This window comes from Atheta coriaria, unplaced genomic scaffold, assembly GCF_025399875.1.
Source record: "Atheta coriaria isolate IRGN ID8LTWV9N9 unplaced genomic scaffold, Caltech_Dcor_3.1 hic_scaffold_4_pilon, whole genome shotgun sequence".
Lineage (NCBI taxonomy): Eukaryota > Metazoa > Arthropoda > Insecta > Coleoptera > Staphylinidae > Dalotia > Dalotia coriaria.
Window position 1 is genome coordinate 16914 of NW_027045446.1, and position 26673 is coordinate 43586.

At 36.7% G+C, this 26673-nt stretch overlaps 1 protein-coding gene and 1 long non-coding RNA gene across 2 annotated transcripts; both read left to right on the plus strand.

The window, feature by feature from the left end:
* Positions 1-20935: 20935 nt before the first annotated feature.
* On the plus strand, positions 20936-21374 carry LOC135790074 (uncharacterized). Its single transcript, XR_010547696.1, has 3 exons — positions 20936-21021; positions 21132-21242; positions 21310-21374. It is a non-coding gene; the product is annotated as an uncharacterized lncRNA (long non-coding RNA).
* Positions 21375-21379: 5 nt separating this feature from the next.
* LOC135790070 (angiotensin-converting enzyme-like) lies at positions 21380-24420 on the plus strand. Its single transcript, XM_065300113.1, has 8 exons — positions 21380-21699; positions 21757-22012; positions 22323-22753; positions 23102-23515; positions 23574-23791; positions 23861-24001; positions 24082-24257; positions 24331-24420. The coding sequence occupies exons 1-8, from the start codon at positions 21475-21477 to the stop codon at positions 24366-24368; spliced, it is 1899 nt and encodes a 632-aa protein (XP_065156185.1). The 5' UTR covers positions 21380-21474; the 3' UTR covers positions 24369-24420.
* The last annotated feature ends 2253 nt before the right edge of the window (positions 24421-26673 follow it).

Below are 26673 nucleotides of genomic sequence, written 5' to 3' on the forward strand. Positions count from 1 at the left end.
TTTTTCGGTGTACTTCCGTTTCAGTTACGTATTGCTGGGATTATCCATGGTTAAACAATTAAGAAGTAAAGTAATGCATAATATTTGTTTAATGGCTTGAAGCCAGTGATGAAGATATGAAATTTTAAAAATAAAATATAAATTACAAAGCATAAAGTTACTTAATTATTTCTTTAATAAAAATTTCAAAAATTAATTAAGATTTTTATATCAAAACGTTGACAAAATTATAGAAATTTGATTATAAAAATACTATTTTATTAAAAATGCGAAATTAGTGCAAATAAGTTTTTCTAAAAACACATTTTATACAAAATAAGCAGAAAACGTGATTTTGCTAATTACACTCGCGGAAACGATAAATCTGCAAACAAAAACTCAAAAAAAAAATTAATATTGCGCACAACAAAATTAATTTTAAAAAATCGATACAAAAATATACAGAAATCGTAGAATCCTTTAATATCAATCATTGTCCGATTAACATTGTGTTGAATTTTTTGTTTTTCATCAACTGAATAAATCGCCCCTGCATAAAAACCCTATCATAAAATTGAATGCATTGAAATTTATTTGAATGAGTTGAGTTCGATTTGTTTACATTCGCAGCAAACGATAAATATATTTCGCAAAATTTTTCAATACTGAATATTCCTTAGACTTTTATTTCGCGCTGTCTGAATTTGCGAGTGGCGGAAAAGAGCAGCGTAAAAAAATATGGTAATTCACGCGGCGATATTCGCTGACAAGATATCCGCCAACGATTCGATTATTATTATATCCGCCGAATGCCTGCGTTGAACGCGAAGGCACAAAAAGATGATCAACGAGCAAAAATGTATTTTAAATCCATGGTGAAACGCTTTCGCGGCGTACGCTGAACGAGTTTCAAGCAGAGCCCAACGAACGTAAACAGATTTTTTCGATTTTATTTTTACGTGAGTGTGAATAAACAAAGAACTTTATCAAAAATTATATACACGATACTTGGAGCGTGAAGCAGAAAATATTATTTACAATATTTCATCAAGTAGAAAATTATATGCCCCAACCAAATATAGTGCAGCGCATGGGTTTTGTTTTATTTATTGTATCACGGCGCGGGGCCGTGGGTGCCAACTTACCGACTCCCTTCGCGTGAGTGCGCCCTGATTTCGACAAAACGAGGCTCACAGCGCGACCGAATATGAGGCGGTATAACCTCACTTTCACCACGTCAAGTGCGGGACATCAACAACATCGTCAAACATCCAGGTACACTGAGGCGGGTTTGGACGCTCCAGCTGGCAGCCCCAGCACCAAACTCGGGTGCAGAAGGCTAATAACCTACTCACCCTAAATCAAACCTATTACTGAAACTTCAACTAAGCAAACCCGGACGGATAATACGAGGACGACCCTGGCTAATACTAAACACAAGATACGTTTCGGCTGCTGGAACGTGCAAACGTTATACGAGAGCTCCAAATTGCAGCAGGTAACTAAGGAATTTCTCAAATATAATCTACATATTTTAGGTATATCAGAAGTACGTTGGTTGGGGAAAGGAGAACATCCCACACAAGGTGGAGAACGACTACTTTTTAGTGGTAATGAATCTGGAAAACACGAAAGCGGTGTAGGATTTCTACTCAGTAAACATGCTAAAAAGAGTCTAATCTCATGGACACCAATAAACGAAAGAGTAATAACAGCAAGATTCTACACCAGGTTCAGAAAAGTAACTTTTATCCAATGTTACGCCCCAACCAATAACGCTTCTAAAGAGGATAAAGATGAATTCTATGACATCCTCGAGAAAACTATAAAAGACGTAAACAGCGGTGACATAAAAATTCTCATGGGCGACCTTAATGCGAAAGTAGGCGCTCAAAACGAGAATTTGGAAGAAATTATGGGAAAAAACGGCGTTGGGCAGATTAACGAAAACGGCACATACTTCACACAGTTCTGCTCCAACGCGAACCTGGTAATAGGGGGTACGCTGTTCCCCCACAAACAGATTCACAAGACAACGTGGGTCTCGCCAGACAAAAAAACCCACAACCAAATCGATCATATCACAATCTCTAGGAAATGGAGATCGTCATTACTCGATGTGAGGAACAAGAGAGGTGCTGATGTAGCCAGTGACCACCACCTAATAGTTGGCACATTGAGAATAAAACTAGCAGTACCCAAGCAACCAGCCGATATGAAACGAATAAAACTAAATATAGAGAAGCTACGCATTCCACAAATAGCAAAATCCTTCAAGGAAAAAATGCAAGAGACAATAAACCAAAAATCAGCACAAAATGGGAAAATATGGCCGACAACATCATTGAAGTCGCCAAAACAACAATTGGAGTGAAAAGCAGGCAAAGGAAAGAATGGATCAGCGAAAACACGTGGTTGCTGATAGAAGACCGAAAGAGGAAAAAAACACCTGCTACTCCAAAATCTTTCGCAAGAATATAGGGCAGCGGCACAGGTAGAGTACACAGGCCTTTGCCAAAAGGTCAAAAGGGAAGCCAGAAGAGACAAACGCAGGTGGATAGATGATATTTGCAGACAAGCAGAAGAAGCAATGCTCAACAACAACTCGAGAGAACTTTACAACCTCACAAAGAAACTGGCCAATAAGTACTCTACACGCACACACTTCATTAAGTCAAAAAAACGGCCGCCTGTTAGTTGAGTCAGACAAGCAGCTCGAAAGATGGAGGGAACATTTCTCCGACATGCTCAGCGCAAACGAAACAATTAACTGGGAGCCAGAGAATAACCCAGGTAGACAACTGAACATTGACTCGAACCCGCCTTCAGTCGCGGAGATAACTGCAGCTATAAAGACGCTTAAGAACAACAAAGCAGCAGGAGCTGATAACGTTCCAGCGGAACTACTAAAAGTAAACGCCACATGGATGGCAAATGAACTATACCACTGTATTAAGGAAGCATGGAACAACAACAAGATTCCGACCAAGTGGAAAGAAGGGCTAATCATCAAGCTTCCCAAAAAAGGTAACTTGACCGAGTGTAACAACTGGCGTGGCATAACGCTATTAAACACAATTAATAAGATTATCGCGAAAATCGTCCAAACAAGATTAGCGGAAACTATAGAAAACACCCTGCGCCCGAACCAAGCAGGTTTTCGGCCGAATCGCTCATGCATCGATCATATCAATACCCTTCGTATAATTATCGAGCAATCAGTAGAATGGCGATCACCACTATTCATCGCCTTCATCGACTTTGAGAAAGCATTCGACAGCCTGAACCACGACGCTTTATGGAGGATCCTTAAGTCGCGAGGTGTACCAACAAAGATAATAAGCATCCTGCAAGAACTCTACACTGATGCAAACTGCAGTGTGTTACACAACGGTGAAAAAAGCGAAAGTTTTACGATACACAGAGGAGTAAAACAAGGATGTGTCATATCCCCATTACTATTTAACATCGCCTTAGACTACATACTAGCAAAGGTAGACCAGAACAGGGATGGGTTGCGCTGGACACTAACCTCGCACCTCAGCGACCTGGATTACGCCGACGACATCTGCCTGATGTCACATACGTTCGAAGGCGTGAGCCGACAGCTAACAACATTAGCAAGGGAGGCAAGTAAAATTGGCCTAAGAATAAATATTGCCAAAACAAAAGAAATGCGTATAAATACAAACAACACCTTAAAACTCCAAATAGATAATACGGAAATAGAAGAGGTCAAGGAATTCCTATATCTAGGAAGTATAATTGACATAAAAGGGGGGACCGACGCAGATATAAACAACAGAATAAAGAAAGCCCAGCAATCCTTCAGAATGCTGAGCACAGTATGGAAGTCAAGCGTCTATACACTAAGAACAAAACTGCGCATATTCCGCACAAATGTAAAATCCACCCTTTTATATGGATGCGAAACATGGAGGTCAACGAGCTCAAGCACACACAAACTCCAAACCTTCATAAACAAGTGCTTGAGAATGATCTTGCGCATATTCTGGCCAATGACAATCTCCAACGATGAGTTGCACCGTCGATGTGATGAAACTCCCATTATAAATCAAATACGCAAGAGAAAATGGGGTGGATTGGGCACATCTTGAGAAGAGACGCCGGAGATATCGCCAGAAATGCGCTAGAATGGAACCCACAGGGGAAGAGAAGGGTTGGTAGACCGGCCAATACCTGGCGAAGATCCACAATAGAGGAGCCCGAAACCAAAATATGGGCTGGAACGAAGCAAAGGCGGTTGCCCGAAACAGAGTCCGTTGGAGGGCGCTTAGTGAGGCTCTATGCTCCACATAGGAGCCAAGAACATTATATATATATATAATCGCTAAACATTGTTAAAGTGCCGTTTAGCGCACTTGATACTTAATATACTATTGTCTACTTCCACATTTAAAGCGCCTGTTTTTCCACGATTTTGTAACACAAAAAGTAGTACTTTAAACACAGACGACCAAAGCCATGACTAAAGAGTACTTTAGTCACGGGTGGGAACTTTGTTATGTATATCTAGATTATCTACTTTATAAATTCTGTTAAAATGATTGTTTTATGAAACTTTATCCCGAAATTTTTGACCGTCTGCAAACTTTCACCCAAAACTTTTCCCAATTGAATTATTCCACATTATCAAATCCATAATAAAAAAAGGGGTGACTATTACCCAGTCGGTAACTTACCCAACTACCCCCTGCGTCTCAAAACCCCGAAGGACTTAACATCCAGGTGTGAGCTTGATCGAAAGCTCAAGAAACAAAAAAAAACTTTAACTCAATTTATTTCTATTTTTGTTTCTTCTCTCCACGACGTTGTTTACAATCGTCATAACTCAATAACGAAGTTTTCATTGTCTCCAAAATGTGAACTATCGCCGGGGCCCAGAAACGTATAATTATTATTCCACGCCAGCATGCGATAAAGTCACATTGCGTCTGTGAAGTTGCGGCGCACGAGAGCCCAACAATTGGATAATTGCAGCGCGCGTGGTGCACGTGCGAGCGAAAACGCTTATTAAATAAGATTTGCGCGGCAGTTCTTTAAACGAAATTTACGTCGTATTCAAATTACAAGACTCCCCCTTTTCAACTGTTTGTTCTTGGCATACAAACACATAAACAAACAAACAAGCGAATCTGAATAGGTAATGAATAAATTTAATAATGAATGGTGAAACGTTTTGTTCTCGTAATAAGAACATAGAAAATATAAGAAATAAGAAATATAATTAATTGGGTGTTGTATGCTTCAGCCCTTAATTCAACGCCCAAAATGCCAACAAAGAAGGTATTTACCAATCAGATTTATTAGTTTACTTAGTCGAAAGCATAAAAAGTAAACGCCTTCACCCAGCATATGGCTAATAAGCAAACCTAACATAATTACACCTCAAAAAATAATTAAATTTTCCCATAAATTTTTTTTCCAAAAGCGCAACCCTATAATATATTTAGATAATGATGCAACCGCAAAATATGACCCCATTACAACTCCTACCATTATTAACTTTCCAAGATATGCATTCGACAATAATAACGGATGTTATAAATCGAATGTCAATATCCACACACTATTATTGATGACACGCGCAGTAAAAATCGATATTTTATTTTTTACTTTCATTCCTTTGGCAATACAATATTGATAAATGAAACCGCCAACCGTTGCAATACAATACTCTACTAAAATCACCTACGACACACAAAAAAATCTACGCGTTCTTTTTAAAGTGAAGTCATGTACGAAAACGCGGATCACCTCATTTGGCGGCCCATTCAGCATTTGACTCATGCGACAATTGATTTCAAACAAAGCCATGCGCTCCATATGAATAATTTGAATAAAACGCGCGCGCCAAGGCCACGCTTAAAAACGAGAGTATCGTACGTAACACACGCAGCACACAAAAAAGACTCTTTTGCGCGATTAAACACGAACAATACGCGGAGCTAAACGTGCGAAATTATTACGATATTAAATCGAACACGGGCGAATGAATACATCACGCGTGATAATGACGTGACGTCTGATGTGATGTTCTATAAATGGAAATGTAGTATTAATGCAGTTGCCGATAAAGAATAAAGTGATGTCCGAATAGTTAAAGTATGCAAAAGACTTGGTGATCTGTGAGTAATGCGCGTTTGTATTGTATTTATGCGGTGCAGTGGAATGGTCACCGACATCTGTGCGATGAAAAGTATACAATAGCACAAAAAAGTGCAACCAGCTATTCAAATTTCACTTTAGTTTAGTACAGCTAGCGCCATCTAGTAGCGCAGTCCTAAAATTACCTGCTACTGAATAAATTTACAGATTTCTACTTGTTTTCAACTGAATTTCACTCATAGATGGCGTAAAATCCACTAAAAGTTCAAAATGTTATGAAAATTAAAATAACAAACAAAAAATAAATATTTTTAACCATTACCTATGAAAATATACAATCTGCGCTATCATATATCAATATTTACATAATAAATACAAATATGCGAGATTTATTATTATTATTGTTAATCGCGTTCCAGTTTGCCGTTAAGCGCACGTTACACGATCAATAAAATTAACAAAACCGACCGAACCGAATTAACGGTAAATATTGACTCAAGCCTAATGATGGTTTCGTTTCGGACGGGTGGGCACTATACGCGCCGGATGGTAATAACACGTATTGCTAAACGCAAACGTCGTTAGAACGGACATGTATGTGATGGCCTTCCTGCCTTCCACCTATCTCGCACTGCGAATGCGTGTGTGTGATTAATTAATTAGTTGATGGGTTTGTCTCTAATATTTGCTAATACAAATACAAATACGTAATTGCAAGCGCAGTAGTGTTAAAATTGGCTCCTCCACCAACGCCATTCATCTTCATCATTGATGAGGAATGCATAATGAATTAGCGCTGGAATGCGCCCCAGATGAATGAAAAATGCCGGAAAGCGTTAAACTGCTTGAGAATAAAAACAATGCAGGGAAGCAGAGAGAAAGAGATGCGACGATCGACGCACCACCCGCTCTCCGCCTGTCTCTCTAGACTCTGTTTGCATTCCCGGTCGAAACTCGTTGGTTCCCGTTGCACCGCAAACTTTTCTACGTACCGTCCTCTCCCTGTTGAATGAAGGTCGTAATAGGAGAGCGACACTTTGCACGAGGGTTGCGGAGCAGTGTTTAACCCCCCTGGCTTCCTGCACTTCCTGCCATTTTATCGCCCGCGCGCCCTTCAAGATCCACCCACGTAACAATTTTAATTTATATGACGCATCACAAAAGCTAATTACGTGCCGATAACAACAATAAACCGCAAAATGTGGAGAAACGCAAGAGAATGCGGTTGGCGAGTTTTATGAATCAATTAGACATCAATAACCTTCGGTTTATTTATAAGTGTTCCGACGATTAAGGACCGTAAACACTGCGCGATTGCTCAACGCAGCCGCATTCCCGTGTTGTGTGGTGTGGTGTAATGAATGAATAAATTTAGAATTTAGATGCCACAACAATAAATCTGTCATCAATGGATGTAAAAATATTCATTTACGTGGAATATTAACACGAAAGTAAATTTTTATGTTTTTGTTTTAATTTTCAAATTTTCCCGGGGTGAAAATCACATCACTACTTAATTCAAAATAAATAACCTTAAGACGACGTAAAAAGCGCTGTGCATATCATTTCCACTCCGCAGCGTAATTAATATTAACACCCTTATTTGCTTCGGCTGCATAACGCCGGACGAGGGTTGGAGATGAGTGTGGGTGTTGGTGGTGGTTTAAAGCTTACTCACTTTGCGCTCGACTGCGCACGGCAGGTCAATTCCGAGAAACTCGGAGCAAAACAAATTTTTCACTGCGTGAAAATAAAATTATAAAAACGTGTTGGATTGAACGTGGATAAATTGGACTGCAGCAAGCAGACAATTGTCAATAGCAAATTGTAAATTGTAAAATGAACATGGAGCGTTGGACGAAAATATTTAATTCGGCGAATTTAATTAAATTGCATTTCGCACCCCTTCACTGTTTCGCGCGACATTTTAATTTTAATTTAATATTTAATCAAAAATAATTTAATTTGAAATTTTGTGTATTTGAGAGTGTTGTGTGTGTAATTTGTAGTTAAATTGCTTCTATCACTATAATCGCCTTCACTTTAGTTTAATGAAACGTTTATCGGATAACTCAATTAAGCGCTAGTTAAAGCGAATTGCGCATTGTTTGATGATTGATTTTAGTCTACGAAATAAATTTTGGTTCGCGATTAAGATATTTTGTCAAGTCACCAAAGCCAAGACACACATGTTCGATTTCAACTATTTACCAACTTTCCGCCTACGATGTCTCTTCTTGCGTTTTCCCTCGGAGGTGCGCGACGCAGGAAAAGCCCTAAATCGAAGGGGAAGTAAGGAAAACAGACAAGTGAGCTTGCATTTTCGGGCGCCGAGGGGGATGAATTTTGTTTTCGTATTTTCATACTTTCATATCCTCTACACGGATATAGTTTTTATTGATGTTTACACACAGGTTGCGTGCGCTTTTACATTTTCCTGCCACTGCTGACATTTCGCATTCAACATAATAAGAGATGACTCAGAAGATGAAAATTTCAACACAAAAAAAAACTAACATATTCCATTTGAATGTAGAATTTACGAAAACTTCAAATGTACAAACAAAAAAATCTAAACAAAAAAGTGTTTCAGGAGAAAAGAAAATAGCGCAAACAGTAAGTCCAGAGGAAAGAACAGTTAGTGTGAAACGTGCTCGGGGATTTACGCGTTTCGGACTCGTTTAGCCCCGCCGACTTAGACGTAAAGCTCCCGGGAGTTGAAATTGTTTTCGTCTTGTTTATTCACCACAAAAAGTCAAATGCACATCAACCAAACTAAACTTATGCAAGAAATTTCATTTCCAGTACCAAAAATAATAAAATTTATCATTTTGAAGTAAATTTAAAGTCTTGATGACATATAATCCTTTCAAATATCAAATTATTCAATAAAATAAAACGAAAAAAAAAACATAAATCAACTTTGCCATCGTTTATCATCGGTGCACTTGAGCAATATAGGGTTGCTTGCGCGCCGGATTACGCAACGTGTTGCAGATGGAGATGACAAATGACTTTCTGCTACTCTCCTCCTTCGGGAAGAGTAAATTCAAGTAAATTTCAGATAGGATAAGCCGGCACGCACGGAGACTACCCGGGATCTCTGTCTGCATTTGCAAAATCAACGTCGACATAATGCAATAATAGCGCAGCATTCAAACTTGAGTTCATTTCATTCCCAGTTAATGATCACGATATTAAATTTTCTCCTCATGCAACGCACAACACAACAGTTACTTTCTATTAAATTCTTCATCATTTTAATGGTGCAGAAAATACATTCGTCATCCTTACTAATATGGTGATGTTGTGGTAAATGCACCTGGGCGTGCATCGAGGATTACAAATTCAATTTGCACAATTAGAAGCGGAGAGGCCTAGATGCTTGGGTTTCTTTGTAAACACATCAATCACGAAAACACGACCGATAATGCGCAGTTATTTGTGATTCACAGCGCCACAAAAATAGATGTAAAGCGTCTAGTTTTAACACCCACGTGAATTCATTGAAGATTTTAATTCAGATGACACACAAAATGTGTGTGGAAATTGTATAACAGTTTATTGTTGTTTTATGCATGTCTCGTGAAATACAAGACATCCAAACAATGCAAGGTCTTCAAAATTGAAACACATGTTTCTTTCCACATTCACAAGGTTGAATGAGCGTAATTCATGTTCAGTTTTGATTCGGAAAGTTCAATAAACGCGCGTAGATGAAGATAAAATCGAAAGATGAAGAAAAAAATACCGTTTCACTGACGAATTTTCCACTTAGTTGAGTGTACAAACAACTTACTTAACTCTCCACACTCCGACGAGTTATAAGCACTCACCTGGAACAAAAAATAAAATACAATCAAGACATTGAATGAATAATAATAATAGAAATATTAAACGTTACAAATAAAGTTGTCGTTTATAATTTATATTTATTCATCTACTATTGTTTCTATGGTTTCTCATATTAAGAAAACAAACAAAGAAATGAAGACCTATCACAAGAATTAATCTCTTATTCCTTTCTCCGGTATTTTAGTGTTTCTAGACAAGAATTTCCATTTCCACTAAACCAGTGAGGCTGCGGTCACTGGAATGTAAATTTAATTGGTGCGCTGACAAACACTGCAAATAGATTCGCACTCGCGCCCATCGTAGATCATATTTATGGCTAATCGCATTCGCTGGAAGTGCCAGAGATGCCAACATGAACCCACGGCGAATATACAGTTCGCCGGCATACCTAAGCGAGCCAAATGTGACATGAACACAGCTCGACATTGAAACTCAACTTAAAATGTTTCTAATACTCGTATGTGTGGTGGTGAACTTGCTGCGCATTGAGCGTTGAAAACGTTGAAATATTCTCATGCGTCGAAAGTTGGAAGCATGCGATTTACATCTATTACACTATTACTATTACAACTACATACCGTTGCTTCGAGTTGCGAGTGCGGAGAGAAGTCTAATGTTAATGTGTAATAATGACACTTGTAATGACGATTCCAGCAGTCGCTACAGTTGGTGAGTTCGAGAGAAGTACTTAAGTACTATGTTGTGCTAGTGCTACTTAAAATGGCAATATTTAAATATTATCTGTTTCTTTTTGTGCGAGTTGCGATGAGTGCGAGTAATGTTGAGTTATATAACGTGCACATGTGGAGTAATTTGTAATTTCGCTTTCGTTTTGCAACAAAGCGGTAATTTCATGTGGTGCAATCGGAAATTGTGCGGCAATTAGAGTAATCTATCTGTAGTTATATTGAGACATGTTTATTTTGGCCTGGATAGCAAAAATATAAATCATTTTTATTGGTATTTGTGTGTTGGAAATATAAATACAATCACAAAAACGCGGATTGACATCTGATATTTTCACGCTGTTTAAAATTCACACGTTTTACGAATTATTTTATGGAAAAAAACTTGGTTTTTATGCATTTTTGAACAAGTTATGCAACTTTTTAACTACTAAAATTATAAACAACGTTTTTGCTAGGAGATGTTACATCGAAGAACAAAAAAATAACCAAATATTGAGATTTTACGCAGATTGACATCTGTCTAATCATTTGTAAGCAGATTATAAACTCAATAACTTTAGTAAAAACGTTGTTAAATATTTCCTGAAGACTAAATATGAATTCGCGCCGCGATATTGTATTCACCAGTGTTTTGTTTAAATGATTTTGTAGTAACTGCTTGTGCACCCCAAAAATACGCAGAAAATTTAATTTAACAATATTTCAAATGTTACCATAAATGTTACCATTTCATGTCTTTAAAAAATATTCTAGCCCATAATTCGCTAAAATTAAAATATTTTTTCGATCGTCACATAGAAGAAATTAATACTTAACCAAGCAAATTATACACATTTAGTTAAAATAAACTAAAAATAACCTAAAAATCAAATTAAAGTTACTCATCCGTCTACAAAACCGATCAAAGCTCTTGAACGAGCTCATAAAGCTGCACCAAAGCCTCTCGACTGTTACAAACTATGAATGTAGTCGAATCGGGTCAGAAGGGATATGGCCATCGCGACTCAGTGAACCGAATTCGTCTGCAGGATGTGAATACGAATAGATTACCTGATTGCGAGTTCGCGCATCCGATGGCACGAAACAAAACACACACACACACAAACTACAATCACTCCACATTGTGCTAGCTTTGTGATAGCTGCCCATTAAGCACAAAAGCATCAAAGCATAGTAAATACAGCAAACGAAAATATTTGATTCTAATCACACAATCACACAAATGTGAGTCCATTAGTACGTATACGAATATACCCGAAACAAAACAACTCGAATTAAAGTGATATCGAAACGCAATTTGATACAAACTTTTGATCATTAGTTTCACGTGGATGTAAGGTTTTGTTCTTCACTTCAACGCCGGTCGACTACCGTTAGATGGAATAAGGTCACGTGGATGGAGTGCAACGGTAATGATTGCGCTTGCGCTTGCAATGCAACGATTTCTACTGCCATTCGACGAAATAAACTATCATTTAAACAATTGCCGCAACGCGAATAGTGGCGGTAATGATTGCGCTTGCGCTATGCAAACGATTTTACCCATTCGACGAAATAAACTATCATTTAAAACAATTCTATATTCTTATATTCAATTCTATTCTTATCAACTGAAAGGGTCTGAAAGCTTGTAACGCTGTCTGCAGCCAGACGACGTTTATGATTTCATGAAACATGAATGCAAAAAGGAAATTATGCGCGCTGAGAGACAGGACGCGTGCTGAAAGGGCTGCGCATCACTACCGGAAGCAACGTCGATAAACTCAAAACCCACAAGCACAAAATCTCGACATTGACTCATCAATGTGTTTCAAAGCATTAAAAATAAAAATAGACGGAAATATGCGCCCAACTTCCGATTTAGTTGTAGAAAAAAAGAAAGTAATAAAATAAATACGTTGTTACTAAGTAGTTGGAATACCATTCGTGTTTCATGGGTTATTTCCTATTTTCCAACTTGCACATTGTGCAATACATTTTTTCCTATTCAAACATCGCATAACGAAGACAAACTGTGCGCGCGCGGTGAATATAGCAAATAATTCCGCGGATGGGGAATGCGCACACACTATAAATAAAAATTACGCCCATTATTTTGCGCAACACATGCCGCAATATCGCCGTATGTGATAAAAAACGCAGCGCATCTATTTCATCAAAAGCAAAATGTTGGCAAAACAAACAAAACAAACAAAATAGGAAGCAGGAGGATGAAAGGACGGAAATATAAGCAAACAAAAATATATTCATTATTATCAATCGATTGTATACAATCACACAGAGAGAACAAACAAAGTTCAACTATTACGGATATTCAGTGTGTAGTTCAACTGGAGCGGGTGTGATTGACAGTGAACTTAATTAAAGTTGGTATACTGCTTGAAATGTAGAAACTGAAATTAACTTCAGTTACAACTGGCTAATTACGCGTGTGCATGAGCGCAGTCATCCAATTTCCATTGTTGATTGACAACAGTATCAAAACTGAGGTGAGGAAAAAGCCGAGAAATTGCACGGAAAAGAGTATTTTCGAAGCCAGTGGCACACAAGTTGCAATATTGGCGACGAGTTATTGTAAGTGGATTTTCTACATGAGTGCAGAATTCAAGAAAAATGATTGTAAAAGAAAATAAGTATAGGAAAACCTAGAAAAATATTTATTTTTAAATAAAATTAATTTTTGTGATTTTCTTTAAAAAAAAAATTTGCTACTTGCAGCTGTAAAGAGCAGGTTTTTTCAGAGTTTTGAGGCATAGAAAGTAGTATCTACTTTAAACACGGACAGCCAAGGTCGTGACTAAAGTACTTATCTAAAAAAAAACTATAAAAAATAAAAATTTATTTTGAAACAAAATTTAATTTCGATGTTTTTCTGCCGTAAAAAATTATTTAAGAATAACTAAATAGTATATTAAGTGTCAAGTGCGCTAAATGACACTTTAGTCACGGCCGTGACTAAATTAACACTTTTCCTCTCTCAAAATCGTGAAAAAAGTTTAGAAAAACATATTTTACTCCTCATATGAAACCGAATTCTTGTTTGCTGTATGTTAGCACGTTTCTGGTATCGACTTTAATGCTCTTTATGCGATGCTTAGGCACTAGCGGTGTAATAGCACTACTTGAACAGTTGCAGTTGCCACCGGTACGATAAAACTTCCTCAATTCACACTAACAACATTTCAAGTTTCAACGCCTCGCAACTTATTCAATCATTCTCGACACATACACCGTATCCACACCATCCGCTATTAAATACACCAAATATGCATGCATATATATTATGCAGAGCAAGTAAGCGTGCAATTGAAAAGTTTTTCGACATTTAATACATAGCGCACATCGGTTTTAATGATCACCACAAAGCATAAGGCATCTATCTACGCGTACATCTCTACATGATTATCCGCTCCATTCATTTCTATTTAAATCGAGAGCTCGGCTGAAAATCGAAGCGATTTACTGATGCGCAACGCAAAGAGCAAACTCGATGGATGTTCCGGCGATGCGCTATTTCTGTGCATGCACATCAATCGCGCACGGCGCATAAGTTGTTCGAATCGTGCGGCCGCAAATGTCGGAAAACTAACGGATGCACCTCACAGACTTTACACGAGATGAATAAAATTTTGAAATTTCACAAAAAACGCGATAAAATTTGATATTCGCAAAAAATTAGAAATTCTTTTCTCCCTTGAAAGTTTGCTGCAATTAATATGCGTGAGCAGGCTTATTGAATCATAAAATATTGAAATATTGAAAGTAAACACCGAAAAGCACTTAGGAAAATGTAATCGCGTTTATTTCTCCAGCGCAAGATTTTTAATGAAATAAAAAATCTGCATATACACACAATAACGCTAATAAACAATGAAAAAATTCATGTGGAGCAATAAAAAAGAAAAATTTGAGAACGTTGAAATAATTTCGTACATGTACGCATATTAAGTTAAACTAAGTATATAAATAGCCGTATTATTCTCGAAATGTACGTAATTTAGTTCACTCGTAGTACTCAAAGGAAATAATTTAGTCCGGCCGAGGAAAATCGGATATGAGCTCATATTAGATTACAGGTCCTTTGCGGTTAGCTTATTGTGGGCAAAGACGACCTTGATATATTTATTAGATTACGAATGAACGAATATGCCCTCAGTTTGCGCATTGTGTCCGCGCAAAAACACGCTAATTGAGTTAAATCCGCCCTAATTGGGCTTAATTGAAGTGCACACTCACCCGGCAACGTGGCAATCAATTCGGATATTAATTAAACAAAACGAAAACAAAATTGAAATGAATACGGATATTTTTCAGGCCGCGGAGCGGCGTTTATGAAATTCAAGCACGTAATGAATCAATAATTCAACCGCATGCGTCGCATTTATATTTTATATGATCGGAAACAATGGCTTATAAATAATAACGTGATGATATTAAAATTCAAATATATGAAGAGCAACAAAAAAAATATGTAAAATGTTTAATATTACGTCATATTATTTAAAAAATAATATTTGTGTGGGATTTGGACTTGAACCAGTTATGGTCAATAACTCATAAACTAAACCTGCAAAATGAATTATTATAAATTCAAGGTGTTATATTTTACACCTGTGTAAGAAACACTCGCCGGAAATTGATTAAACGCAAGAAAAACATGCAAATGACGGCAGTTAAAAGCCCGCCAGATTTATCTCGAATAAAACGTAACGCGTTAATGGGAAACGCGATGAAATTAGATTTAAATCGCAAATTTCTTCCGCTCCTAAAGAGCAACAGCTTGCAGCAGGAAGAGAATTTCACATTCTAATTAATGCGCCGAGTGTAAATGTGTCTAATCATTTGATAATTAATTAAAACAAGAAAAGAAAATAAATACGCGACACTTTCGATAAAAACACGCGGGGATCACAGGTCACAGATTGTAAATAACATAAAATAAAATATGTGAAATGTTAAATTATCTGCATACATTTCATCTCGGCTTTCACGCCACGCATAAAATGACATAAAAAAATCAACATCTCGCCAATTCTTGAATGCTGACGACCTACATTCAAGAATTCAAATTAAATTCCGATCTATAAATAAATCTATTAATATATATCTAAAAATATTCATTTTAGTAAATAAAATTTATGATTTATCAACTAGAAGATCTAAAACTGGAACTAGACAAAAGATAAATGTTGAGTTTCATTTCATTCGGCTTCATATCCGAGCATAATTTACCAGAAACTCATTTCGCATGCATGGGACGCGTCGGCGAAATATATTCCAGAGACTGGACGAGTCTTTACCTTACTACATCTTTTCATCTCTATTTCACTTCCGTATGCCAGATGACAGCCTTTTTCCGGAGTGGAAAAGGAAGCGCAACGCAATAAACTCGAATAAAAATGCGACGCCTTCAATATGCAATGATGCCGATCGATGAATGCGATTGCATTATTCGCAGACGTTCAAATATTCACGCAGCGTGCTTCGTCGACTGCGCAATATTAAAACGTCTCCGATGAACGGAATTAACAAATTCCAATTTCGGTGATAATTTCCGTTAACGGGCCGGACATTGGGCAATCGAAAATCGACTAATTTTAATCATCAAATGACGGCGCACCTATTTTTTCACTCATTCGAGTGGCAGTGGTTCTACCCTCGCGCACATGTTGACAGGATATTGACGTATTAACAAAACTAAACCTACCGTTACCCAGAATATGTTTTCAGTTGAAAAAATGTGAAAAACTCACCTGCAACACACAAAAAAATAACAAAATTTAGTGGAACGTCTTTTATTCACGTACGTATGGCTGCAAGTAGCATCGTTATGTTTTACGGCTGAACTTGAAAGACGACGTGGGACATACACCGCACACACATGTGCGAAAAACGAAAACGTAAACGACAATGGCGGTCATCAAGTTTGCAATTTTTTCGCTCGCAATATAGTACCGTATAGTTCACTTTAGTGCAGCCATTCGAAAACGTTACGATCTTGCCGACTTTACACCCAAGACATTAACTCCCAACGACGAGTAGTAGGTACTCGATCGCGAAAGAAATTGCAGCGCGATAAAGAATAATCAAATTTCACTGCGTGCGTCGATAAATGCGCGCTCGCGTTTTATTGCAAATGAAGCAAACGAGCCGGAAAACTACGCGGAATGATTGCATCATTATGGACATTTTCGCATTCATCATCAAAATAAACTTGACATTGCTTTGAGTTTAAATTTAATTCAATTCAAATTATGCACTTTTCACTTTGGCATCGACTCAAAACATCATCTTTTCATGATGATCATTTTGTTATGTATTTTGTCCGGGTGCCAAGACAACATTTTCGAAATAATTTCCAAAAACAAGTTTATATACCGCTTTTGTTCAAAAGAGCATTAACAGATAGTTACGATTAGCGCTTGAATTAAAATTAAATTGTTTTGATAATTATCATACAATCGGCAATTGTTAAACGCGCTAAAACGCTAAATTGTTTCATTGCGCGATGGAATTAAAGCTAGAAAGCGTCGAATGAGTATAAATACAATGCGCGTACGATTTTAATTAGGTTTACGAGCTTCGAACACACGATTTCGCCAAAAACGAACAATGTATGCGTTTAGTAAACATAGAATTACAAGTGCAGTATGAGTATGTGTACGAGCGCGCGCCAAAGGGGTCAATCTCCGTTGGCTTGGTATTTCGTAATGTTTAAAATAGTTTCGAGCGCGAAACGTCAGCCAGCGAACTTGTTTGTCGATGTGAAAAATGTGCCACTTAATCGGCATGTGACGAGTTTGTTAATTTTAGTCTCAACTCGGAAATGTAATCAACATCACTTGAACAAATACTGCAGCAATAGCAACATGTGCACACAGCACCAGTACTCAACTATGTAAATTTGGAATTTAACGACATACTCTGTATAACGGCAAAATGTATAAAATTTGATGGGTTTATATTAACTTCTATGGGGTAACAAAAAAAATATTTTCATTTCTAGCAAATTATGAGCTAGAATATTTTTTTAAAAACATGATGTTGATGGTAATATTTGAAATATTGTTGTAATTATGATCCCAACATCTCAAATTGCAATGCAAACTTTTATAACTTAAGCACGATTTTTTCTGCGTATTTGTTAAAAGTTACAAACAAAATCATTTAAACAAAACACAAGTGAATACAACTGAGCTGACGCGGAATTCATATTTAGACTTCAGGAAATATTTAGCGGCATTTTTACAAGAGTAATTGAGTTTATAATCAGCTTACAAATAATTGACAGATGTCTATCCGCGTAAATCACAATATTTGGATACAGGATTTAACGATATACTCTGTATAACGATGAAATGGGTATAATTTAATCTATATATATATATATAAATGAATTGTTGTTCGTTAGTCTCGCTAAAACCTCTCGAGAACGGCAGAACGGATTTATCTTATCTTGGTCTTGAATTATTCGTGGAGGTCTAGGAAGGTTTAACAGGTGAGAAAAATTCGAATAATTGCTGGAAAATCCTCAAAACAGCTCTTTCTATTGAATAAAATTTGACATTGAGATTCAATCATATTATAGTTAAATAGTTGAATTCGAGATGGCGCTGAAGCGCATTATTGACAAAATTTTATATAATTACTTTTAAATTAAAATTGCTAATCTTATTGATAGAATTGACTCTTACTACGAGTATGTCTAGAACAAGAGAGTAAAAACGAATTACATTTTATTAAACACGCCGGATCGAAGTCAAAATAGTTCTGTATATAATTAATTTCTTTAAAATAAAATTGCGAATGATATTGATAGAATTGATACATACCATGTCTAGGAACAAGAGAATAAAAACGAATTACATTTTTATTAAACACTGCCGGAACGAAGTCGCGGGCAAAAGCTAAGTTGGAGTATTAATTTCTTCTGTGAGACAACGAAAATATTTTCATTTCAAGCGAATTTGTTTATTTACCGGCATTTTTACTAGAGCAATTGATTATATACCTAACTTACAAAATGATTAGACAGATGTCAATCCACGTAAATCCAAGATTTGTTAATTTTTGTTGCTCAACGATAAAAACTGACAATTTTATGATTTTATATATATCATAAACAATTTACATTTAGTTACTTAGAGGCATGCAAGAGTGGAACCGACACCAACATGTGCGATTATAATGGCAGATACGGTTACACACCGCCTGCATCCCTGCAGGGTGGGCAATAAAAGCAGGTAGCCATCGTGCAGACAACAGAGCGTACGTAGCACGTTTCGTCGCAATCAATGTTTGTTTCCTTTGGATTTCTCCGAAACGCACTCACAGCCCAACACAATCCCATCCAACTATACGGCTTTTGTCACCGGCACCTTATCGATCTACACACTACACATTCTGCCTTGGACTTGAATTTCGACGAATATTTTAAGGGCGCTATGTAATTTAACTAATCCAAAAACAGGGTTAGAAATCGCGATAATCCAAGAAATAAATAAATAAATAAATAAAATTTATGACTTTGTGAATACAAATTGATTCAAAGCGATTCAAAGAACGAAGTGAATGGAAAGTTGTCTTCTGGTCAGATGGCACACTTCGCGGAACACGCCGCCGATAGAAAGACCACCGAAAAGAGAAAAGTCATCAACATTCGCAACCTCACACCATATCTACACATATACAGGTAGTACAGGTATAGGAGATTCCCACCTCACCGCATGCGGTGTAACATTGAACTTGAAATGACCAACATACGAAACAAGTGCACCGCACATAATTTATTCAACATTTTCTGATTACCTTCAATGCACACGACGTGATCGCGTATCTGTTGTGCAACTAATCCGTCCGGAATGAGTTCGATCAGGTCGTAGATCGCGTAGATCGAAGGATGCACACTCTCGAAGCGCTGGATCTCTTGCCGAATCGCCAGCGAATTGTTCAGATAGGGTTGCAAGTGCACCGCCCGCGAATTCATCGTCAAAATGTGTGAATATCCACCACGAATAGATCCCAAAAGAAACAATCACTGCACTGTTCACTCACTCATACACACATTGTAGGTTCAGGTGTAACTGATGCGACTGCAACCTGTGTAGGTGTAAGATGCGTATGTGCACTAACGACACTTTTGTTTAGCAACAAGTACGCTGCGCGAATGCATTGTGCTGATGTATCGACGCGAAAAATTTGCCTGCGCAATTTGTGATGGAGAAAGACGTGTTGTGTTTTCGCACTGGACGCAGCAATCACAAGCGCACTGAGTGTAGAAACGCGAGAGGAGTCGATGGCGAGGAAAACACACGACGCGGTCGCAGCGAGCGAATAATAAACATTAACGCCGGAGAGGTTAGGTATACGGCCAGCCACGGCCAAACACACTCCCACTATGTGCTATGTTCGATGAATGCCATCAATTCCTGCGAAATGCGCAGAGAAGCGAGCGGAAAGTAGCAGAACTACAGAGTATACTTATTTAGCTGTGATGCGAACCACAACTTTATGTTATTTGGTGAAAAATTAGTCAAAAATTTAATAAAACTAAATAAAATCTTGTTTTAATTTTAGATTTTGTAATAAAATGTGTTAAAATGTTATTATTGGCTTGAAAATGAGTTAAAAATTAAATATTTTAAAAATAGTTCAATAATTCACCGCTAGAAGTCACTACATGATTAAAAATTTAAATTTTTAAGCAAATTTACAGTTTTTATATAAATTTATCATCAAAAAACAAGAATTTAAATCAAAATCAATAAAATAATTATATTTTTAAACATTTCTTAATTTAATTTAATAATAAAATGATAAAAAACATAATTATTTCATTTATTATGACCTAAAATAAACTATTTTTAAAATTACTTCAGTTTTTCACCGTCAGATGTCACTATAACCTTCAAAATTCAAACTTTTTAGGCAACTAGACCACAATTTCACGATCGATCCAATTCTCACGTGTATAACAATTCGGATCGATATCAATCATGCATAAAAAATCACACATATCCAACCCAACACCAAAGCAAGTAAAACTAAAAAACCCGACGTGTTTTATTTATCACGGTCGGTGGAATCCTTGACCTTCGTGGTGCGCGACCAAATTGAACACGAAATATATACAACCACGATACAGTTGGATGAGAAAATATTCCAAATCCAATAAATACTAAATACAACTGAATAAAGTCGATGAAAAACTTAACAGTGATGATTTCATCTAATCATACTGTGGATTGTTTATGAGACAGGTTTACTGAGTCATAACCACACGACACATTCGAAGATATACCTGCGTTAATACATTAATACAGCTTCCTTGTTTTTGTAAACAGTAAGAATCGCGAATATCGTGGATATTGTGAGTATTGTGAGTGTGAACAGTTATATTCTTGTTCCGCGGCAGTCATTTGTTAGTCATCTGCCTGTTCACAACTTGTCGAGTGCAAAAACTACCTCTTTTGTTTATAGTACGGCGTGGACGGCGAGATTCAGTAGCGTTTTTAGCGAGCGCGCGTTAAGTCGTGTGTGAATCGGATACTTTTCGTGTCGAGATCCGGTTTTTGTTTGCACAAATCACAGGTATGCTAAATCAAACATCGTAAAATATTATATTTATGTGTGACTTTCATATCACATTTCTTTTTAGCAACTTTCAGTTGAATTATTGGTTAAAAATTGTTTTAAATTTAACTCGTGATGATTATAAAGTAGTAATATAAAGTCATGAAATTATAATTGAGACAATTTTGCAAGTGGATTGTTGTCATTAAAATAATTTGTTTGGTGATTTAATACGAAACTTCCGTTTAAAATGTTTCGTATTAAATGTAATTTTATATTGATGAGTTTTTTACTGATGGTGATAATGTTGATAACGATGACATTATCAGCTGATCCAGAATTGGAAGAGGAAGAAATTCGTGCGATCGATTTTCTAAGGTATATGGACGCCGAGGTCAAAGAGTTACGAAAGAAAAGTTTACTTGCCACGTTTAACTATGACACGAATATGACGAAAATCAATCGTAAAGCTATGGTAAGAAACAAATAAACTAAAAATTAAAATACATAATACAATTTTTTTTAAATTTAGTATACTGCCATAACAGAAGGAATGAAACGCACGAAAGAATTGTGGAACGAAACGAAAAGTTTCAATTGGAGGACATATAAGGACGCGGATGTCAAGCGTCAGTTTTGGTTACGTTCTAACCTAGGAATTGAAGCACTTCCGGAGAGCCAATACAAAAAATTGATGAAACTCACGCAAGAATTGAGAGATATTCTTAATAATACGAAAATACCATCGTTTGAAGATCCGGTTAAAGCGGAAATAACATTAGATCCAGGTTAGTGCTTAAAATGTTTCATAGGTGGCGGTAGTTTATTGTCCCCAAGTTGTCAAACAACATAACCTTATCCAGAATTCCAAAATGCAAGTTTTTATAACTTTTTCTGCATTTTAAAGAATATTTCTTAGATTTTTCTTAAATATTTCTAGCTATTAGCATGTTTTTACTATATAAACGTTTTATATGTGGCGTTAATTTATATCTCAACTGTCAAATACTGTCAAACGATATAACCCTACTTACAAATAGAAAAAATTCTCTTTTTTTAAATTGTTTTTTTACAAAAATTTTTTCTATATATTTTTAGATATTAAGCATGTTTTGGCAACTAGCAGCAACCAAAACGAACTCCAACACACCTACAACGAATACGTGCGACTTGTCGGCGAGAAAACAAAACCCTTGTACAAAGAATCAGTGGAAATCATAAATGATAGCGCAAAATTGAATGGATTCACTGATGCTGGCGACGAATGGATATCAACTTACGAAGACTCCAAGTTTAAATTAACCGCACAAAATTTATACAAAGATATTAAAATGCTCTACGCTCTATTACACTCTTACGTAAGATATAAGCTACGCGTGAAATACGGCGAAGTTGTGAGTAAAAATGGACCGATTCCTATTCATCTTACTGGTGGATTACATGGAGATTCTTTTGAACATCTATATCAATTAGTTAAACCATTTCCGGAGGTTGCAGATGTGGATTATGATCAAGAAATAATCAAACAGGTAATGGAATTAAGTATCAAATGGCTAAATGGGAGCTTTTGTCACGAGATTGATTATAGTTTAATCAATCGAGTGTTTAACAACTTTTAGCCACGTTATGCTTACGCTATTTTTTCTACTTACACTTTATATCAATGTTGAGGCAAATGCGTTGGCGCAAGGTCCACTCTATGACTAAAATCCGTGACTAAAGTACTTTAGTCACGTCTTTGGCCGTCCGTGTTTAAAGTACAACTTTTTGTGTTTCAAAACCACGAAAAAAACTGACTTTTTAAAGTTGGAAGTAGAAAAGTTATATTTTATAATTATTAAACCATTTTTTGTTGATAAATATTTCTTCTCTTGTAGAATTATGATACAGAAAAAGTATTAAAACTAGCTGAGGATTTCTACGTCTCCTTAAACATGAGTGAATTACCCGAATTATTCTGGAATCATTCAGTTTTCCAGAAACCCAAAGACGGCGAAATGTCTTGCGTAGAAAAAGCGTACGATATCGAACCAGATGATCCCAGAATAAAAACCTGCGTGAGAATTACCCGAGAAGGTTTACGACAAGCTCACAGAGATATAGGTCGCATTGAATATTTCCTACAGTTTGGAGATTTACCACAAGTATATCGCAATTGGGCTAATGAAGCATTTGGTGAGGCAGTGGGAAATTCAATTGCGCTGTCTTTCATGTCCCTGAGACATGCAAAGAGTATTAATCTGACGAGTTCGGAGTTGAGTGAAGAAGCACACATGAATAATGCATTTTATGTAAATATTTAAATATTTTATTTATTATGCTATTATGTAATAATTTGTGAGTTTTTAGATGTTGTTGCAAACATTGCCATTTATGACATTTGCGTATGCAGTGGACAGGTGGCGATGGGATGTTTTTAACGGGAATATTACAGAGGCTGATTATAATTGTAAGTGGTGGAAAATTGTTGAAGATATACAAGGATTGGAGGCTCCTACGGATCGATCAAGTAATAGTTTTGATATATCTACGGATTATAACCTGGTATCAAATGTTCCATATATTAGGTGAATATTTTTTGTTATTATATATATATTTTGGTTTTGTTTGTTTTTAAATTATGATGATTTTATTAGGTATTTTGCTGGGAAAATTCTGGAATATCAATTCTACAGAGCTATGTGCCTCAAATCCAATGAATATGTGCCGCATGTTTTTGGGAAAGAGTTGTATAAATGTGATTTTTATGGAAGTGTTACCGCTGGAAATGATTTAAAGTAAATTATATTATTTGTTGATTAATTATTTTAGGATAATATTATATATATGTATAAATTAATTTGTTTATTTTTTTAAGGGCTATGTTGCGTTTAGGTTCTTCTAAGCCGTGGGTGGAAGCTCTGCATGTTTTAACTGGTCAAAATTATTTAGATTCGAGTGCGATAATGGAATATTTTAAGCCGGTGCAGATGTGGCTGGAAGACGAGATTGAGAAACTGAATATTCCAATTGGATGGATTAAAAGTACAAAAGGTGAGACTTTTTTTATGAACTAAAATGTTTATAGATTAAATATAAGTGTTATAAAATATTTTGTTGTTTTTAGTGTGCCATCAAACAAAACAAGAGAAATCAATTGAATAGTAGTGAATCTAATTTTGTATTTGTATTTGATTAATAAACTATTCTAAACTGATATAGGGAAAGTGGAATACTCAGTTCTAGGTAGGCACTGAAGGAATCCTAGCAGTCATTTTAATTTTCCTCAATATTTAGATTTTGAAGAACTTAACTACAATAAACTAAAAGAGATAGAATTTCCCTTATCTCCTATTTAGCAGACGGTAAAAGTGACTCGTATTCAGGGCACCATAGGAAGGTAGCGGTAAAAGTGACTCTCATTCAATGGACCGTACGAGGGTAGCGGTAAAAGTGACTCGCATTCAGGGCACCGTACAAGGGTAGCGGTAGAAGTCACTCGTGTTCGAAGCACCGTACGAGGGTAGCGGTAGAAGTGACTCGCATTCAGGGTACCCTACAAGGGTAGCGGTAAAAGTGACTCCCTGTCAAGGCACCGTACAAGGGCAGTGGTAAAAGTGACTCGTATTCCGAGCACCGTACGAGAGTAGCGGTAGAAGTGACTCGCATTCAGGGCACCGTACAAGGGCAGCGGTAGATGTGACTCGTATTCGGGATACCGTACGAAGGCAGCGGTAGAAGTGACTCTCATTCAGTGCACCGTACGAGGATAAATTCGCAGATGATTTGTACGGTACCCTGAAGACGAGTCACATGTACCGGCACCCTCGTACGGTGCCCTGAACCCGAGTCACTTCCACCGTCACCAAACTTATTCGGTAGCGATTATCACGTAAACTAAAAGTGATAGAAAGGAATGGATTAAACATTATTAATCAACGGAAAATTCTCTTTCAAATTAATTTTTAATTTAAGTAACATTCAGAATCTAAGATCTAAAAAATAATTAATAAAGAAAAAAATGTCTTTTCGTCCGTATTTCGATTGCCTTTATAACTCCTCTAAATTAATTAAATAAATAACTAATTATTATCAGATAACAATTTCACAATACATCAAAACAGCTCATTGTTTACCAACTCCAGTAATCCAGTGATCGAAAACACGAAAACACTTTCATCCTTTATGTTCTTATCAGCACTGCCAACCTTGCAAGACTCGCACTCACAGCTTTCAACTTTTAATTCTACTTTGAATACTCGCACTCAATACTCTCACATATCAAGTGTTACCCAATACGACTGTAATACTGATCATTGTACTCTCCGGTTGTAAATTACAAAGTTCTCGCTAATTCAATGCCGATGCAATGCCAAATATTGTGCAAAAAACGTGAATTACATAAAAATGCAAATCCAAAAACCAAATCCGCACAGCAGACAGTAAAACAGACAGTTGTTTAGTTATAGAAAAAAAAAAACTATTTCAGTTAAATGTTGTAACAATTGCTACAGTGAGAAAGCCAATGACGAGATACTGGACATCGTGGACACGTCTGAGATCAGACCTTCAGACGCCGTGCAAAACACTGGTGATATAACAACAATTTATAACAAAACAATACAGCATAACTCATGTGCTTTTGAATAGAAAGAGTTAGTTATTTTTTATTTGTCTTCAGCCGACTGCATAGCTCCAAAACTTCCACGCCTGGCAAAAGAGACCCTCTCCGCCTCCTCCCACAACACGCTCGTAAACCGATTTACACAGGTTCCCACGTACGAGCGTAACCACCACCACTACTCACCTGCTCATACACACATCAGCAATTACCAAACACAACAAGCATAAACATACATCCACCCATTTTTCAGCCGCTGATTTATCATATTATATGCACCTTGCACATTCAACCGATCAGTGTATGTTCGTCGCTTCATCAACCAACATACGCCAATCCTTAAAAAATTAACTTAAACCCGCAATTTTTTTAAATATTTTTAAAATCGCTGACATAAGCCATTCGCGCTCAAATCCATCGTGTTCGTGTTATTCCTACAATAATCCTTAGTGTCGCATCAGAAAGCGCAATTAGATTTCGATCAGAACAATCGCGTGCAATTTCTAACGCCGGAAATACCGGTAATATCATAATAATAACCCATAGAAGACACAAATAATCCGAGGTTATTTGCTTTATGACCAAGCGATAGTTGCCGATCAGGATACGCCACGATCGAAACACAAATTTCGATCGGAATTTAAACTTAACGAACGTCAGGATCAACCGCATATGATCAAAATCCTCAACGTGTGAATGATCCAATTTTTCGCCAGGAAGATCCACGATATAATGAATTTACCGTGGTGATAGCCGACAGTGTACAAACTCTAGACCTGCAATCATCGCAACAATGCGAGTAAATGTGGCAGCGCAGTGGAACTTTCGAGACGAATGTCCAATCCAAGT